We start from the raw sequence: 20,360 nt of genomic DNA, 5'->3' as shown, positions 1-20,360 counted from the left end.
CTCAGATCCTACATAGGGGATTTTCCTGAAGGTCTCCAGTAGCAAAAACTCTATCTCCAGTAGCAAAAAGTCTATCCAGGGGAATTACATCCAATGCTGTAAATAAATAACAAAGATGGCAGATCATCATTCAAGAGAACATCAAGATAGTTTTAATTAAAAAAAAAGAAAAGGACTCACTCCCAGGGTTTTTTAGTTTTTGGTGAGTTCCAGCAGAATTGATGGTAGGTCTAGTAGCAAGGAATTCAGGATTACTCTGTACCATCCAGGGTGGGCGTAGCTCTGAAGAACTGGGGATGGGAGGTGACTGCACAGCAAGCAAAGATCTGGGCTTCCCCCATTGCTCTAAGATCTGGTTCCATTGTGAGATTCAAATTCAGAGTAAGCTGTTAGTGGGCAAGACCAAGGCCTCCCACCAAGATGATTTATTTCAACTTTTTTTTAATCAAAGTTTTCAAACAAATGGCAAGGAGAGACTACAGTGTAATGAGCACCCATGTATCCATCTTTGTGTTACATAATTTTCAATATTTTATTATACTGAATCATATATCTGCTCTTTCATTTCTTTTTTTAAAATAACTTTTGGCTATAATTTTTTAATGGAAATGCTGTACACAGCATTCTATCCCCAAATACTTCACTAAATATGAAAAATAAGGAAAGTTTGTTACATAGCCACAATATCATTATCATTCCTCACAGAATCAATAACTCTTTAATATTGTCTCCTAATCCATAATGAAATTTCCCCTAATTGTCTCAAAAATGTCTTTTACATGCAGATCAGTAGAATGGAGTTGAGAATCCAGAAATAAACCCATACATCCTTGGCCAATTAGTTTTTACTGTGGTGCCAAGACTGTTGAAATGGGAAAGAATAATCTCTTCAACAGAGGTCGCTGTGACAGCTGCATATCCACATGCAGGATAATGAAGTTGCATCCTTATATGCAAAAACTAACTTGAAATGGATCAAATAGCTGAATAGAAAAGCTAGACGTGTAAAAGTTTAGAAGGAAACATTTGGGGAAGTATTTATGACCTGGATTTGGAATTGGTTTCTGTGATGTGATACACACATTGTTGTGTGTAAGAAACAACAACAAAAAACACAGACAAATTTGACATCAAAATAAAACACTTTTGTGCGTCGAGGATGCTATCAAGAGAATGAAAAGGCAACCCACATGGCCTCCCTCACTAAGATGTGCAAGTAAACATGTACATGCTTGACGTGGAGGCTCCTGGGAGGCAATCACAGTCCCAAAAGACCAGAAATTTCAAAGTCCTGAATGTTAAGAGCCTGAAAGATCAACATCCTACAAATACAATTCCAGAAAAAATAACTTTAAAAATTAATTAAAAGATAATCTGTTTACTTTTTAAAAGGGATTTTATTTGAAAAACATATAAAAACATGACAGACCACTTCATAGGCCACTTTACACCATAAAATCGGTAATAATAACACAGGTATCTTTGCAAGCCTAAACCCTCAGGTGTACTAATGACCTTCATATAGGTGTATCAGTTGTGAGAAGATGAATTGTATTTGTAAAGTAGTAGGTTAAAAAAGGAAAAGTATAAACATTTATTGTTGTGGTTGGTAATATTGTGCACTCAGGTTTACGGCTTTGATTATCTGAAATACCATGAAAAATGACCTGAGACGTTTCATGAGGTCAGTCAGAAGCCTCTATGGGTCACCACCACATACACAGTTGCTCAAAGTGCCCAAGTCTTGAGAAATTTTTTTGTTTGTTTTTTTGAGACAGAGTCTCACTCTGTCGCCCAGGCTGGAGTGCAGTAGTGCGATCTCGGCTCATTGCAACCTCCACCACCCGGGTTCAAGCGATTCTCCTGCCTCAGCCTCCTGGGTAGCTGGGTTTACAGGCGCCCACCACCACAGCCAGCAAATTTTTGTGTTTTTAGTAGACATGGGGTTTTGCCATGTTGGTCAGGTTGGTCTTGAACTCCTGACTTCGGATGATCTGCCCTCCTCAGCCTTCCAAAGTCCTGGGATTACAGGCGTGGGCCACTGAGTCTGGCCGAGAAAATTTATCTTTCACAAATGCAGATGTTCAAAAGGGACATCTTTTCATTTATTGAGGATGTTTCAACATTTGTACATACATGCCTAATGCTTACACACTTACCCTTGTGATAATACACTTCCATCGAGTCAAATTTGCGAGCATAAAATGAATTAGAATTCTCCATAAGTCTATACGGAGTCTCTGCCTTCAGTATTGGAAATGATATGAAGATGAAATACATAGCATAGCAAATTGTAAAAATAATGCTGACAATTTAACCTTGTGAAAAAACCTAAAAAGAAGAAAAAGGAAAAGGAAAAAAAATCTCCAAAAGAACCTATCCTGTGATTGTGATTTTTGGGATTTTAGCTGTTAGAGAGTTTAGATTTCAGGGAGGTTAGACCTTAGGGATTTGGATTTTTGGGGAATTGATATGTTGGAATTCAACATTCAGGATTATAAGTTTTGGGGTTATGTCTTTCAGGGTTGTGATCTAAACCTGTAGCATCTTGTTTGTTAGTACAACCTGTATACATTTTAGATATATCTCTGTACCCCAGCAGGCATCATGAAATTAAGTAGTTCACAGCAGAGTCTCAACCTATCTGTGATTAAGGAATAGAAAAAAGGTTTTCTGCAGTTGATTACATGTTCATAATTTTTTGTAACATAGAACAAAAGTGAAAAGCTAGAAAGTGAAATGAAATAAACCACAGACCTATAAAATGCAAAACTACCGATGATTGCTTGGCTGTCAGCAACACCAATTGCTACAGGAATTTCTAAGTATTTCCTGCAGGGTCTGCACCCATGCTGTGGTGGTTAGGTAACACAACGAGCTGGAAACTACATCTTGAACAACACTGTTTTAGACCCAGTCCAGTGGCTCTATGTGAGTAGTGTTTAATCAGAAATAAGGCCAGGCATGGTGGCTCATGCCTGTTATCCCAGCACTTAGGGAGACCGAGGTGGGTGGATCACCTCAGGTCAGGAGTTCGAGACCAGCCTGGCCAACATGGTGAACCTTCGTTTCTACTAAAAATACAAAAATTAGCACAGCATGGTGGTGGGCACCTGTAATCATAGCTACTTAGGAGTCTGAGGCAGGAGAATCACTTGAACCTGGAAGATGGAGGTTGCAGTAAGCCGAGATCACACCACCACTCTCCAGCCTAGGCAACGGAGCGAGACTGTATCTCAAAAACAAAAACAAAAACAAAAACAAAGGAAAGAAAGAAAAAGTGAACAGAATACTTTCTGTTTTGTTAATGTGCTAAAATACATGGTCACAAACAGTGACTAATTAGTGATCACCAGGGCAAAGTCTATCATCAGCTACCTGTTTTCCTTGTAACCTTGTGTTTTGGGAACCTAGCAACTCTACTTCCCACTAAGGTGACAACCCATGCAAGTTTGCCCAGAATATTCCCAGTTTACCACTGGAAGTCTCACGTCCTGGGAGACTCCTTGTTCCCCAAGGAGCAGGGACAGCGGGTCACTGTCACTGGAGCACCGGAAGCTGGCCACATCATTAGGAGATTCAGAAGGGGCATGACTTAAAGAGGCTCATGCTTCGCTTCTCTTCTGCTTTCTGCTGTCATTTCCAAGGGGTGACAAGTTCCTTCCATGCAGAAGCCAGGCCAGGAGATAAAAGTCATCTTGTCCTAGAAAAACTGTTAGAAAGAAGGGAAACTGTCTGGTGTGTTTCCCCACAAGAGTTTCACAGACTCTTCTCTTGTAGGGGATATGGGAGTGGGTGATCACTGTCCTGGTCTCTCTGAAACAAGGACGCCTCTCTTGCCTCAGGGGGCCTGTCAGGCAGGTCTCTCCTGTCCCCCAAGGTTCACAGAGCCGCATCCCTGCAGGAGCAATGCTGAGTGGGGTTGGCTTTGAGCCCCAGCCATTCTCTTAACAATTGTTTTAGTTAAGTATCAGTTCCCCCATCCCCCCACTTTAGCATTTTTTGCCTCTTGCTATGATCAGTTTTCTCACTTTCACCTTTACACCTCTGTTCACTGAAAAATTACTGAATTACAAATTTGGAAAAGGAGTCTTTATTTCTTGGGAAAGGTTACAGCCTTCAAGATGGCCATCTAGCTGGCTGGGAAGCATAGCCTCTGGCAAAGACCAGAGACAGGCCCTTGAAAGGAGAAGGAATAGGGGTAGGAGCTTTATGCTGAACAAGTTGGCTAAATATACATATTCACCAGGTTACAGGAGGAGCTATGAATATTTATGAAGGCAGTCCTGACTCATGCGTATTGAACACACATGCACGTTACATATGACCCATGTTAACCCTGGGGTGGAGACATCACATTTAAATGATTACAATTAGGCCCTATACATCAAAAGGTCTCTTCAGGGCACAAGGCACTGAAATTCACAATCTCCGTAAATTGGCCAGAACCAGTCTGTGGTCGCCAGTCACTGGTCTTCTTACCAGGAGAAAGTTCCGAAAATCAGCTTCTTGTCCAATGAAAGCGGTATTTGTGGCTTACGGAACAAGGGATGGGCATCAGTTAGTCAGCGTCCGGTGGAGCTGCACTTGTTTGACATTGTTTTTCTCTAGACCTGTGCTTATTTAGCTGCTAGAGATAAAGAAAAACTCTGTGGCAGTTGGAACGTAGTTTATTCTTTAAGTGTAGGCGCCCATGACTCAACTCTTGCCTGGCGCGGCTTGAGGTCTTATGTGTAGTTTGGTATCTGATTGCCACGAAGAGTCCATTGAGTGCATCTCATCTCTATTTTAACATTGGAGTGGGTCAGTTGTGTTTAAACCACAAAAGGGAGGGAATGAGACGAAGCGGGTCCAGCCTTCTGTTCCGTCGTGGCTGTGACTCAGTGTTGAAGGTTTCTTTGGGGTCCCGCTGGTCAGGAGGGGTCCATTCACTTGTCGTGGGAGACGGGCAGCGCTTAGTATTTTCTTTTCAGTTTACACCTTCCTGGGCATCCCTATGAAGACGTACAGATAAACACGCACATGCTTCATGTGGCAGCTCCCTTGGTTAAACATCTTTTTTTTTTTTTTTCCTTTCCTGTGAGTCTTCCTGAAACAGATGAGCCCAGGTGGAGCCTCCACCTGCGTTAGGACCTAACCTTTCTACATCTTTGTGAAATCCCTGGTGTCAGTTACTGCTGCTTCCCCTCACCAGCTTCTCCTTTCCTACAGTCTACCCTGAGAACATGGTACCCAACGTGATACACTGTCTCTTTGGCTCACTCAAGATATTCTGGTGATGACCTGTGGCCTGCCAGCCCCCACCAGCTATCAAGGTCCCCCATCATCTCACCTTTCCTGGCTCATGGGCTTTATTTTATGCCACTGTTCATGCTCACAGTCACCTGGTGGTTTATATTTTTGTGTTGCTGTAAAGGAATACCTGGGGTTGGGTAATATATAAAGAGATAATATCTGGCCCTCAGTTCTGCAGGCTGTATAAGAAGCACAGTACCAACATCTGCTTCCGGGAAGAGACTCAGGCTGCTGCCACTCATGGCAGAAGGTGAAGGTGGAAGGTGCTGATCACATGGTGAGAAAGAAGCAAGAGAAAAAGGAAGTGTTGCTAGGATCTTTTTAACAATCAGTTATTGCAGCAGCAATAGGACAGGAACTCACCCATTACCGGGAATGACATACTAGGTCATTCGTGAGAGATCCACCCCATAACCCAAATACCTCCCACTAAGCCCCACGTCCAACATTAGGGAATCAAATTTCAACACTTGACTTGAGGGAGTCAGATATCTAAACTATATCATTTGATATGGTCAGTCTTTTTGATTGCAGCTATTCTAATGGGTATGTAAATTAATTTGATTTTCCTATTTAAATATGATGTTGAGCATCTTTACATGTGACTGTTTGCCATCTGTATACATTCTTTGGTAAATGTTCAAATCTATGCCCCTTTTTAAGAAATCAGATTTTCTCATCATTATTGAGGTGTAAAAGTTATTTATATATTCTGGATATTTATACTTTATCAGTTTGTGGGCTTTTTCCATGAAACCTTTTATTTTAGAAGAAATTTAGATTTATGCAAGATTGCAAGAACCAGCACAGAGAATTTTCGTATATCCCGTGTCTAGTTTCCTCCTTTTTTTTTTTTTTTGAGACAAAGTGTCAGTCTGTCACCCAGGCTGGAGTGCAGTGGGGCAATCTCGGTTCACTGCCACCTCTGCCTCCTGGGTTCAAACGATTCTTGTGCCTCAGCCTGCTGAGTAGCTGGGATTACAGGTGTGCACCACCACACCCAGCTAATTTTTGTATTTTTAGTAGAGACGGGGTTTCGCCGTGTTGACCAGGCTGGCCTCAGCCTCCCAAAGTACTGGGATTACAGGTGTGAGCAATGACACCCATCCTCCCCTATTTTTAAATGTTATGTTACTATAGCATATTATCACAACTCATTAACCAACATTTGATACATGATGATGAACTAAAGTCTATGTTCTCTGCAGATGTCATTAATTTTTACCTAATGTCCTTTTTCATTTCTAGGATCCCATCCATGATACCAAATGGCATTTAGCCATCATGTCCCCTTCATCTCCTCTACCCTGTGACAGTTTTTCAGACTTTCCTTGTTTTTGATGACTTTGACAGTTTTGAGTAGTTTCTGGTCACGCGTTCTGTAGAATGTTCCAAGGTCTTGGTTTGTCTGATGTTTTGATCATGGCTAGACTGGGGTTATAGGTTTTGGGAAGTAAGACCACAGAGGTAATGTCTTTTCTTGCTTTCTTGCCTGTTGATAGCCAACTCTTGAAAAGAGTAGTCTTTTCTCCACTCAGTTGTCTTTGCACTTTTGTAAAAACTTGGTTGTTCATACTTCTTAACATCTATTTCTAGACTTTCTACTCTGTTCCATTGATCCAATTGTGAAATATATGATAATTATAGCTTTATAATATCTTGAAATGAGTAGTATTAGCTCTCTAATTTTTTTCAAAGTTGTTTTTGCTATTGTAGGTTTTCTACATTTCTGTATGAATTTTAGAATCAGTTAGCCAATTTGCACAAAAAAAAGCCTGTTGGGATTTTGGTTGGGATTATATTTAAGTTATAGTTCAACTGGGGAGAAATAACATCCTAACAATTTTGAGTTTTCCAATTCATGAACATATCTATATATTCAGATCTCTCCTCAGTGTTTTAGTTTTCGGTGTACAGTCTTTCACATCTTTGATCAGATTTATCCCTAAGTATTTCATGTTTTTGATGTTAAGTGGTATTTTCATTCAATTTTCAATTGCTCATTGCTAGTACAGTTGACCCTTGAACAATGTGGAGATTAGGGACACCAACCGCGCAGGTTGTCTAAAATTCATGTATCATTTTGACTCCCCTAAATTAACTATTAATAGCCTACTGTATAGCGGAAGCCTTACCGATAACATAAACAGCCAATGAACACATATTTGGTATGCTTTATGTGTTGTATACTGTATTATTGTAATAAAGTCAACTAGAGAAAAGAAAATGTTAAGAAAATTTTAAGTTTTGAGAAAAAATTTTAAGGTTGAGAAAAAATGTATTAAGTATTCATTAAGTGGGAATGGATCATCATAAAGATCTTCCTTTTGACTGTCCTCCATTGAGTAGGCTGAGAAGGAGGAAGAGGAGGGGTTGGTTTTGCTTTTTCAGGGATGGCAGGAGGGGAAGAGGTGGAGGAGGTGGAAAGGGAGGCAGGAGAGGCGGGCACACTCGATTTAACTTTATGGAAATACGTCATAATTACTGTCTGACATTTTTGTTCTTTCAGTTCTTTAAAAATGCTTGCATATAGTATGAATTCTTCTTCACCATTTGCTTTAGTTTCAGTGCCCATATCATAGAAGGGTACAATCTGTAAAAGAAGTCAAAAGCAGTCTTCAATAATCAGAATCCTTCTGCAAGATTGTCTAATGTCAATTTATTTTCTGACACTGCTTCTTCTGTCTCTTCTTCCTCATTGTCTGGTACTGATTCCAAAGCACTCATCTCATCAAGTCATCTTCGGATCATTCCTCAGGTGTGGTGTCTATTCGTTCTTGAATATCTCCAAGATCTCTGTCTTCAAACTCTTTATGCCCACCTCGTTCTTCTTTCATGCCGTATCCACAGTCTCTTTCATGAGCCCCTTGATTGGCTCTGTTTTAAATCCTGCGAAGTCACTCACAGCATCTGAACACAGTTCTCTGCAGCGATAATGTATTGTTTAGGGATTGATGGCTTTCACAGCTTTTTCTGTACAATAAGGACATCTTCCATGGTGTAATCCTTCTATATTTTCATGATGTTCACTCCGCTGATGTTATCTTCCATAGTGATGATGGTCCCTTCCATAGAAAACCATGTGTAATGATCCTTAAAGTGACTTGTAACCCCTTGTTCTAAAGGCTGAGTTAGAGATGTGGTTTGAGGACTTGGAGACCACTTTGGCTCTTTTTGTATTGAATTCCTGGGGTTCTGGATGGCTAGAGGCATTGTCCAATATCAAAAGCAGTTTAAAAGACTGGCAAGGTATTTCTGACTTCAGAGAGAAAGCATTGGTTTTCATGGAACCAGTTCAGAAAAAGTGTTTTTGTTGTACCGGCCTTCTTGTTGTACAGCAAAAAGACTGGCAGCTGGTGTTTATTTTTTCCCTTAAAGCCTCAAGGATTAGCAGCTTTACAGATAAGGTTGTTCTTAATCATAAATTGGACTGTATTTGCATAAGACAACAGAGTTAGCCTATCCTTTCCTGGCTTAAATCCTGGTGCCCGCTTCTCTTCCCTACTAATAAATGTCCTTTGTGGCAGTTTTTTTTTTTTTCCTCTAGAATAGGGCACTTTTGCGTGAATTAAAAACTGGCTCAGGCAGATATTTGTTCTCCTCAATGCTTCTCTTCACAGGGTCTGGGAAGTCACCTGCTGCCTCTTGTTTGGCAGAAGTTACTTCTGTTATCTTGAGATTTTTAAAGCCAAACCTCTTTCTAAAGCTAGCAAACCATCCTTGTGAATGGAAGTTCATTCATGATTTAGCTCTCTGTTTGTCTGTTACTGGTGTATAAGAATGCTTGTGATTTTTGCACATTAATTTTGTATCCTGAGACTTTGCTGAAGTTTCTTATCAGCTTAAGGAGATTTTGGGCTGAGGCAATGGGGTTTTCTAAATATACAATCATGTCATCTGCAAACAGGGACAATTTGACTTCTTCTTTTCCTAACTGAATACCCTTTATTTCTTTCTCTTGCCTGATTGCCCTAGCCAGAACTTCCACCACTGTGTTGAATAGGAGTGGTGAGAGAGGGCATCCCTGTCTTGTGCCAGTTTTCAAAGGGAATTTTTCCAGTTTTTGCCCATTCAGTATGATATTGGCTGTGGGTTTGTCATAAATAGCTCTTATTATTTTGAGATACGTTCCATCAATACTGAATTTATTGAGAGTTTTTAGCATGAAGGGCTGTTGAATTTTGTCAAAGGCCTTTTCTGCATCTATTGAGATAATCATGTGGTTTTTGTCTTTGGTTCTGTTTATAAGCTGGATTACGTTTATTGATTTGCGTATGTTGAACCAGCCTTGCATCCCAGGGATGATCACTATTAATCTTTAACCCATGGATGGAATCCTAGTTCCTTTTACCCATTAACTCTTTGAATATCCTTTTTTCTACCTTGGCAGTGGAGTCCATTGAGATTGAAAAGCTGCATTTTTAATATGAGATAAAAAGGTATTTTGGAAAAAGTACAAGGTTTGAAACCTGCTGGCGTCACTGCAGTGAAGACTTACTGAGTTTTCTTTCTTTTATTTTAAACAATGGTCCTTATCTGGATTCTTCTTCTTCTTCTTTTTTTTAATGATAGCCAACCACAGCTGCAGACCTCAATCTATGGTACATATAATCTTGTAATATCATGAATTTCTCTGCTTCATGGGAGTACTTGAGGCATCACTAGTGACACTTTGTATGGCTCCCATGGTATTATTTAGAGTTTCTGATATGCAGCAAACATGACAAACAATGCATGAGAACTGTGAGATCAGTGTTTACTGTGATACACTATTTACTGGAGGGATGAACTGCACACACGGAGATGATCAGCCTCATCTGGCGTACTGAGTGGATACTTGCAACACTTGAGCTCCCTGCAATAGCAACAGGAGGTGGCTATGAAATTATCACAGTGGTACAGTAGGGACAGTTAACTCTATGCAGTTATGACTTAATGCTGCAACCTTACCTTTGTTACTTTTCTCTTGACTACAAATGGTTTCATGTATAGTCTATAAGTGTTTGTGTGCATAAGTTTTGATAAATTTTAACTATTTAAAATAGATTTGTCTCTATTATATGGTAATAAATGATAAAATAGGCTCATTGCTATATATATTTTATGCAATTCCTGACATACTCAACTTTTTCTTCATGTTTCACTATTGTAGGCTATGTGGTTTATCTGCAAGTTTTTTCAATTTGTTGCAAATCTCCATAACGTTTTCTAATATATTTATGGCAACAAATCTGCCTATAAATGGACCAACACTGTTGAAACTCTTAATGTTCATGAATAACCATTTATATAAATGAAATTAACTTTTACTTATTGTATCCTGCAACCACGCTAAACTTATTTGTTCTTGGAGGTTGTTACAGAGTTTGTTGGAATTTCCCCATAGATGATCATGTTGACTGTGAATGAGATCTTTTTACTTTTCAGATCTGGATATTTTAAATTTCTTTTTCTTGTTTGACTGCATTGAATAGAACGATGTTGAATGGAAGTAGTAATTAACCCCCATTCTTGGCATGTGTCTGATTTGAGGAGTGGAGCATTTCACCATTAAGGGTGATGTTAGCTGTGGGTTTTCCAAGATGCCCTTCATTAGTTCTGTGAAACTTCTCTTCTTTTCGGAGTTTGCTGAGAGTTTTTCTTTTTTTGTCAGATGTGAATTTTGGACTCTGTCAAACACTTCTTCTGTAACTGTTATTACATGGTTATACAGTTTTAGTTTATTTGTATGGTATGTTACTTAGATTTATTTTTAAAGATTATTTATTTTATCATTAATTATGGTGAAATACACATAGCATAAACCTTGTCATCTTCACCACTTTAGGTGCACAGTTCAGTATCCAGTGTATTCACATTGCTGTGCAACCAACACCACCATTCATCTGCAGAACTCTCTTCATCTTCCCAAACTGAAGATTGGGACCCATTAAACAATAATTGCCCATTCCCCTCTCCTCCAAGCCCTGGTGTAACTGCCCAGGGGATTCACCTTACCTACTGCCTAGACAGAGTCAATATATCAAGACAGGGGAATTGCAGTAGAGAAAGAGTAACGCAGAGCCAGCTGTGTGGTAGACCGGAGTTTTATTATTACTCAAATCAGTCTCCCCAAGCAATTTGGAGAACAGAGTTTTTAAGGAATACTTGGTGGTTTGGGGGAAGCCAGTAATCCAGGAGTGCTGATTGGTCAGGGATGAAAATCTTAGGGAGTTGGAGCTGTCTTCTTACGCTGAGTCAGTTCCTGGGTGGGGGCCACAAGAGCAGATGAGCCAGTTTATCTATCTGGGTGGTGCCAACTGATCCATCAAGGACAAGGTCTGCAAAATATCTCAAGCACTGATCTTAGGAGTGGTTTAGGGAGGGTCAGAATCTTGTAACCTCCATCTGCATGAATCCTAAACCATAATTTCTAATCTTGTGGCTAATGCTAGTCCTACAAAGGGAATCTAGTCCCCCGGCAAGAAGGAGGTCTGCTTTGAGAAAGAACCGTTATTGTCTATGTTTTAAACAACTATAAAATAAGTTTCTCCCAAAGTTGGTTCAGTCTATACCCAGGAATGAACAAGGACAGCTTGGAGGTTAGAAGCAAGATGGAATCAGTTAAGTTAGATCTTTTTTGCAGCCTCAGGCATAATGTTGCAAAGGCAGTTTCATTCGCAACCACCATTCCTCTTTTTGCTTCTGTGAATTTCTCTATTTTAGATACCTCATATAAGTAGAATGATACAACTTATAACTTTAAGTCATTTATTTGTTCCTGCATCTAAGTGTAGGTTGTTACAAGCAGCCAGGCCACGTCTGGAATACTTTGCTGCTTAGAAATTTCTTCTGCCAGATACCCTAGGTCATCACTCTCAAGTTTAAAGTTCCACAGATTCCTAGAGTATGGACTCAATACAGCCAAGTTCTTTGTTAAGGCATAGCAAGGGTGATCTTTGCTCCAGTTTCCAATAACTTCCTCATTTTCACATGACATCTCATCTCATTTGATGAGATGAGATGAGAGGCCTGGCCCTCACTGCTGATTTTTCTATCAGTATTTTGGTCGCAAGCATTTAACCAGTCTCTAAGAAGGTCCAAGGTTTCCTTCATCTTCCTGTCTTCTTCTGAGCCCTTCAAACTCTTCAAACATCTGCCTGCTACCAAGTTCCAATGTTGCTTCCACATTTTCAGTATCTCTATAGCAACATCCCACTCTTAGTACCAATTTTCTATTAGTACTATTTTCTGTTGGTACCAATTTTCTACTCTTCATTATATTGCCATAAAGGAATACCTGAGGCTGGGTAATTTATAAATAAAAGAGGTTTAGTTGGCTCAAGATTTTGCAGGCTGTACAAGTATGGCACTGGCATCTGTTCATATTCTGGGGAAGCCTCAGGGAGCATTTACTCATGGCAGAAGATGAAGCAGGAGCATGTCACATGACAAAAGCAGGAGCAAGAGAGAGTCGGTGGGGGAGGTCCACACACTTAACCATATCTTGTGAATACTCACTGACTATTGCAAGGACAGCAAAAAGCCATGAGGGATCCATCCCTATGATCCAAACACCTCCTACCAGGCCCTACCTCCAACACTGGGTAGTATATTTCAACATGAGATTTGGGTGGGGACAAATATTCAAACTATAACACTTACTGAACTGTGATTTGACATTTTCATTTGTCGCATTTGGAATTTTTTTTCCAGTTTCGTGAATCATTTTTTTTGCCACTTCATAGACCTCTCAGTTAACAAATTTTATAATTGTAGAACATATCTGGGTTTCATTTAAAGATACTTTTTTTGGGAAAATACCAAAAACCACAGTGAGAAATGAAACTTCCTTTCTTTGCTAATTCTATAGGAAAATCCTTTAGTAGTTTTGTGTGCATCGTTTTCATTTTTTGAAATTATTTTGTGCATGTGCATATATGTAATGTATATTCTTACACTCGTTTTGTTAAAATGTAGTAGCAAGCTGGACATATTGTTCTTTACTTTGCATTTTTAATTTGCCAATAAATTATAGACATCGTTAGAGGCCAATACCAACTGATTTGACAAGTTTTTTTAGTAATTGCATAAAAGTCTTTACTTTGGATTTAATGTAGTTTTTTCAACCAATTAATATTGATATATATTTAGGCATTTTCCAAATTTGTCTTTGTGCACATTAGGGTGCAAACACTCTTTAATATTTTCTTTACATTACTATGTTTCCATATTCATAGCCTCTGATGAATTCTTCATCATGTGGGTCCCCAGCAGCTTTACTTCTCTCATTGAACCCTGATTGCTGTAGACTGGAAGTAGTGTCTGTGGCAAAGTAATACCCTGTAATGTTTTACTTGAAATATAGTGAGGCAGAAAGAATAGGAGTGAGGGTAGAGGCTAGATCATAGCTCTACTGAAGTTTCTGCAAGAAAGACAAGGCAGGGTGGGGGAAACAGTTTAGCACTGGTCAGTTTGAATAATTTCAGTGGGCTCTGAGCTCTGAGGGCAGGCTCTTTGCTGTCTCTAATAATTGGCTGGCCCAGGGAGGTGCACTGCATCCCTATCAGATAGGGATTTTTAAGATGAGAAAATATAATATACCAAAAATTTAAAAATACACACAATACATGAAGTATTTTATTCTTATGGATAAATACCCAACAGTGGAATAGCTGTGATCTATGGTAGGTATATGTTTACCTTTTTGAGAATTTGCTAAACAATATTTACAAGCGGCCAGACCAAAGTGCCCTCCCACCACCAGCATATGAGAGGTCCAGCTCTTCATACTCACCAACACTTGATGTCTTAGTCTGTTTGCATTGCGATAAAGGAATACCTGAGGTTGGTTAATTTATAAAGAAAGCATGTTTATTTGGCTTGTGGTTCATTCAGGCGGCACAAGAAGCATGGCACCAGCTTCCACATCAGGTAAGAGACTCAGGCTGTTTCCACTCATGGCAGAAGGTGAGGGTGGAGGGTGCTGATCACATGGCGAGAGAGAAGCAAGAGAAGAAGCAGGCAGGTGCCAGGCTCTTTTTAACAATCAGTTCTTGCTGAAACTAGTAGATGGAAAGTTCACTCGTTACTGGGAGGGGGCACTAGGTGATTCATCAGGGATCCATCCAAACACCTCCCACTAATCCCCACTTCCAACATTAGGGATCACATTTCAACACTGATTTTGTAGGGACAGATAACTCAACTGTATCATTTGATATGGTCAGTCTTTTTCATTGCAGCTATTTTAATGGGATGTGGATTAAACCTCAGTTTGATCACCCTAATCATTAGTTATCTTGAACGTCTTTACATGTGCCTGTTTGCCATATGTGTACCTTCTTGATTACTCTCTGTTCAAATCTTTGCTCATTAAAAAACATTTTTTAAATTTGAATTTTAAAGGTTATTTATATTCTGGATATTTATCATTTACCAGTCTGTAGATGTCTTTTTTAAAATAAACTTTTTATTTTACAATAAAATTAGATTTAAAGCAAGGGTGCAAAAAATTGCCCTGAGAATTCCCATATATCTTTTGCCAGTTTCACCTATCGCTAAATGTTAGGTCACTATGCACATTTTCTAAAATTATACTTTAAGTTCTAGGGTACGTGTGCATAATGTGCAGGTTTGTTACATATGTATACATGTGCTGTGTTGGTTTGCTGCACCCATTAACTCATCATTTACATTAGGTATTTCTCCTAATGCTATCCCTCCGCCATCCTGCCAACTCACAACAGGCCCTGGTGTGTGACGTTCCCCTTCCTGTGTCCAAGTGTTCTTACTGTTCATTTCCCCCCGACAAGTGAGAACATGCGATGTTTAGTTTTCTGTCCTTGCGATAGCTTGCTGAGAATGATGGTTTCCAGCTTCGTCCATGTTACTACAAAGGACATGAACTCATCCTTTTTTATGGCTGCATAGTATTCCATGGTGTGTATGTGCCACATTTTCTTAATCCAGTCTATCATTGATGGACATTTGGGTTGGTTCCAAGTCTTTGCTATTGTGAATAGTGCCACAATAAACATATGTGTGCATGTGTCTTTATAGCACCATGATTTATAATCCTTTGGGTATACCCAGTAATGGGATCACTGGGTCAAATTAAGGTATTTGTAGTTCTAGATCCTTGAGGAATCGCCACACTGTCTTCCACAATTGTTGAACTAGTTTACAATCCCACCAACATCCTCTCCAGCACCTATGCACATTTATCACAACTCATTAACCAACACTGACACATTACGATGAACCAAAGTCTATGTTTTCTTCAGATGTCATTAATTTTTACCTAATGTCCTTGTTCTTTTCTGGGATCCCATCCAGGATACCACATGACATTTACTCATCACATTTGTTTCATCTCCTCTAGCCTGTGACAGTTTTTCAGAGTTTCCTTGGTTTTGATTACTTTGTCAGTTTTGAGCAATTCCGGTGGAGGTGTTCAATAGAACGTTCCTCAGTTTGAATTTGTCTAATGTTTTGATCATGGTAACACGGGTTATAGGTTTTTAGGAGGAAGACCACAGGGTAATGTCTTTTCCCACTGTCTTGCGAATGGATACCCAACTGTTGAAGAGTCGTCTTTTCCTCACAGACTTGCCTTTGCACCTTTGAAAAAACTTGGTTGCTCATGCTTCTATTTCTGGGTATTCTATTCTGTTCCAACGATCTGTTAGTGAAATATTTGAGTACTATATACTTGTAATAAGTCTTGACATTAGGTAATAATTGCTCTCCATTTTTGTTATTGTAGGTCTTTTACATTTCTATATGAATTTCAGAATCAGTTTGCCAGTTTGTACAAAAAGATAGCCTGCTGGAATTTAGATTGGGGTTGTATTAAATTTATAGATCAACTAAAGAAAAATGACATTTTAACGATTTTGAGTTTTCTGATTCATGAACATATCTATTTATTCAGGTCTCTCACCAATGTTTTGTCATTTTCAGTGTACAGTCTTTCACATCTTTTGTCAGATTTCTCTCTTAGTATTTTTTATTTTTGATGCTATTTAGGTGCTGTTTTCATTCCAATTTTCAACTGTTCATTGCTAGTACATTTGACCCTTGAAGAATGCGAGGATTGAGGTACCAACCCCCAAGCAGTAGAAAATTAGCATAGAAGGGTTTTTTGGGTTTCTTTTTGTTTTTTATTTTTGAGACAGAGTCGCGCTGTTTTGCCAAGGTTAGAGTACAGTGGGGTGATCTCAGCTCAATGCAACCTCCACCTCCTGGGTTCAAGTGATTCTCCTGCCTCAGCCTCCAGAGTAGCTGGGATTAAAGACATGCGCCACCACACGCAGCTAAGTTTTTGCATTTTTAGTAGAGATAGGGTTTCACCATGTTGGCCAGCCTGGTCTCCAACTCCTGGCCTCCAGTGATACACCCACCTTGGCCTCCCGAAGTGCTTGGACTACAGGTGTGAGCCACCGCACCTGGCACACAGAATTTTTGACTCCTTAAAAATTTAACTATTGATCGCCTGCTGTACATTAGAAGTGTTACCAATAACAGAAACAGTCTCTTGACACATATTTGGTACGTTATATGTGTTATATACTGTATTATTATAATAAAGTCAGCTAGAGAAAAGAAAATGTTACTTAGAAAATCTTAAGGAAGAAAAAATTAAGTATTCATTAAGTGGGAGTGGATCTTCATAAAGGTCTTCCTGTTGATTGTCCTCCATTGAGTAGGCTGAGAAGGAGGAAGAGGAGTGTTGGTTTTGCTGTTTCAGGGGTGGCAGAGGGGGAAGAAGTGGAGGAGATGGAAGGAGGAGAGTCGGGTACATTTGGTGTAACTTTACCGAATTACATCATAATTATTATTTGAGTTTTTTGCCTTTACAATTCTTTGAACATGCTTTTATGCAGTACTAATCCTTCTTCCCCATTTGCTTTAGTTTCAGTGCCCATTCATGGAAGGGTTTGTGTTGTAAAATAAGTCAAAAGTAATCTTAATAATTGGAAGCCTTTACTAGACTGTTTAATAGGAATTTGTTTCCTGGCATGGCTTCTTCTTTAGTATCTGGTACTCATTCAAAAGCACTCATCTCCATCAAGTCATCTTCTGTTGAGTCCTCTGGTGTGGTGTCTATTCGTTCTTGAATTTCTCCCAGTTTCATATCTTGAAAAACCATGTCCCCCACCTTTTGTTGCTGAATTAGAGATGTTGTGTTTGGAAGCAGGTAGATCACTTGGATACCTTCAGTGTTGAACTCGTGGGTTCTGGGTGGCTAGGGGCATTGTCCAAAACAAAAGAACTTTGAAAGACAGTCTCTCACTGGCAAGATATTTCCTGACTTCAGGGACAAAGCAATGATAGAACCAATACAGAAAAGTGTTCTTGCCGAGGGCTTCTTGTACAACAAAAAAACTGGCAGCAGGTATTAATCTTTTCCTTTCAAGGCTTGGGGGCTAGCAAGTTTATGGATGGGGGCAGTCCTGTTTGTAAAGCCAAACATACAAACATATAAACTATGTCAAAGGCATAGCGTGGGTACTGTGAAAGGAGGGTGAAAACACAAAGATGACATCATCTCTGACCTCAAGGAGTGCTTAGCAGACTGAGGGAGACAAGTATATATTTTCCTGAAAGAGGGCACTGGAGTAATGGCATGTTTAGAATGTGGAAGTTGGGCAGTCACTGAGAGGCAGCTCAGCAGAGTGCTCGCGCAAGGACTGGGCGGGCAACTCCGCACTGCATGCAATGTATCTTTGGAAAGCCATTAAAATAGGTGATGGCTACTTTCCATCAAGTCCCTGGTATGGTCCATGGAGGCAGGGTTGTCAGTCTCATTTCAGCATTTTAGAGACTTCTCAGGGTTTGGAAATGGAAGAAGACAAGCAGCAATGTGTATACACTGCAGAGACACAGGCGAACCCCAAGTTAAGAGGTTAGGAGATTAATGCTAAGGTCCTTGTTTTCTTTACTTGGAGCATGAGTTGCCATCTTTTCTGGACAGAGTTTTTGGTTGCCTAAAGGTAAAATCGAAATTTTGCTTTGGGACATATTCCTAAAACTTTAGCTTTAATCAAATTTACTTTTACTTTATCTTTCTGAACCTTCAAGGTCCAAAAGCATTGGTTAATATTTCTGCTTCTAAACTCACATTGCAGCACAGGGCATGTTCTGCCCCCAAGGCAAAGAACATAAACTACTCTTGTCTGGAAAACATACAAATAGGTATCTCAGCAAAGGCTACTCATGTATTCTTGTTCTTTTGAGTAAATCATTGTCAGTGACTGATTTTTTTTTTTTTTAATGAAAGAATAAATACATGCCCTTTATTGGGGTCAGGTTTTGTGCTTGTACTTCTCCTGTCTACTGTATCATAGGAGCTTAGAATCCCAGCTGCTTGCGTTCGGCTGCAGTTCTCTGATGACTCGCACAGGGTGGAGCAGTCCCCTTCCCCTATGTGTGTGTCTGCTGCTGGCCTGTGGCTTTGCCGAGGCAGGGAAGCTGCTGGTAGTGCCCGTGGATGGGAGCCACTGGTTCTCCATGAGGTCGGTGGTGGAGAAACTCATTCTCAGGGGGCATGAGGTGGTCGTAGTCATACCAAAGGTGAGTTGGCAGCTGGGAAGACCACTGAATTGCACAGTGAAGACTTATTCAACCTCATACACTCTGGAGGATCTGGACCGGGAGTTCAAGGCTTTTGCCCAGGCTCAATGGAAAGCACAAGTACAAAGTATATTTTCTCTAATAATGAGTTCATACAATGACATTTTTGACTTATTTTTTTCAAATTGCAGGAGTTTGTTTAAGGACAAAAAGTTAGTAGAATACTTAAAGGAGAGTTCTTTTGATGCGGTATTTCTGGATCCTTTTGATACCTGTGGCTTAATCGTTGCCAAATATCTCTCCCTCCCCTCTGTGGTCTTCGCCAGGGGAGTATTTTGCCACTATCTTGAAGAAGGTGCGCAGTGCCCTGCTCCTCTTTCCTATGTCCCCAGAATTCTCTTAGGGTTCTCAGATGCCATGACTTTCAAGGAGAGAGTACGGAACCACATCATGCACTTGGAGGAACGTTTATTATGCCACCGTTTTTTCAAAAGTGCCCTAGAAATAGCCTCTGAAATTCTTCAAACACCTGTCACGGTATATGATCTTCACAGACAAATATCAATTTGGTTGCTGCGAATGGACTTTGTTTTGGACTATCCCAAACCCGTGATGCCCAACATGGTCTTCATTGGTGGTATCAACTGCCATCAGGGAAAGCCATTGCCTATGGTAAGTCATCTCTCCTTTAGCACATTAAGAATATTTCAGCTTTAGAAATTAAAAAAGGATTCTTTACTGAAGTGTGATTTGACATTTTCATTTGTTTCATTTCAGATTTCTTTCCAATTTAACAAATTATTTTGTGCCAGTGCATGTACTTATCAGTTAGCAAATTTTATAAAACTGCCCTTCTTGAAGATATGTATTTATAATTTATAAAATTGTATATCATATGCAGCCTACATTTTTAAGTACCATGTTTAGAAAAGTACCAAAAACCGCAGTAAGAAATGAAACTCCCCTTTTTTGTTAATTCTATATGACCCCCTAGAGGAAATGCTCTTAGTTTTGTGCACATTCTTTTCATTTTTTAAAAAAAGTACGTACGCACTATATTTAATGTAAATTCTCACATCTATTTTGTTAAAATAAAATCTAGTATTGGGCTGGACATATTCTTCTTTACTTTGCATTTTTCACTTGCCAATAAATTATAGATACCTTTATAGACCAATACAGACAGCTTTGACAAGTTCTATTAATAATTGCATAAAATACTTTTCTTTGGATAGAATGTAGTTTTTAACCAATTAATATTGATATAGATTTAGGCATTTTGCATTTTTTGCCTTTAGCAATAAGGCCATGTAAACACTCTTTAATGCTTTCCTTACATAAATATATTTCCATATCATTGCTTTTATCTTAGTTGACTGGAGCCCTACATGTAGGGTTACAGGATTTTTCTGAATTGAGGATTGGCCTCTTTTTGCTATTATGTCTTCCTGTTCATGAATATGTATGTCTCACTATTTATTCAGATCTTGTTTTATATACATAAATAA

The 20,360-nt window shown here is 39.4% G+C and overlaps 2 protein-coding genes across 2 annotated transcripts in view; both read left to right on the top strand.

The window, feature by feature from the left end:
- Positions 1-20,360, top strand: part of LOC126933131 (UDP-glucuronosyltransferase 1A8-like) — a 61,468-nt gene that overhangs the window by 23,766 nt on the left and 17,342 nt on the right. The gene's annotated exons all lie outside the window — the stretch shown is intronic.
- Positions 18,481-20,360, top strand: part of LOC126933130 (UDP-glucuronosyltransferase 1-6) — a 113,874-nt gene continuing 111,994 nt past the window's right edge. The window contains exon 1 of the mRNA XM_050752688.1: positions 18,481-19,524. Within this exon, the coding sequence (XP_050608645.1) occupies positions 18,670-19,524 (855 nt within the window). The 5' untranslated portion in view covers positions 18,481-18,669. The remainder of the gene's footprint in view (positions 19,525-20,360) is intronic.

Source organism: Macaca thibetana, chromosome 12 (genome assembly GCF_024542745.1).
Source record: "Macaca thibetana thibetana isolate TM-01 chromosome 12, ASM2454274v1, whole genome shotgun sequence".
Lineage (NCBI taxonomy): Eukaryota > Metazoa > Chordata > Mammalia > Primates > Cercopithecidae > Macaca > Macaca thibetana.
This window is presented reverse-complemented; position numbering and strand designations above follow the sequence as displayed.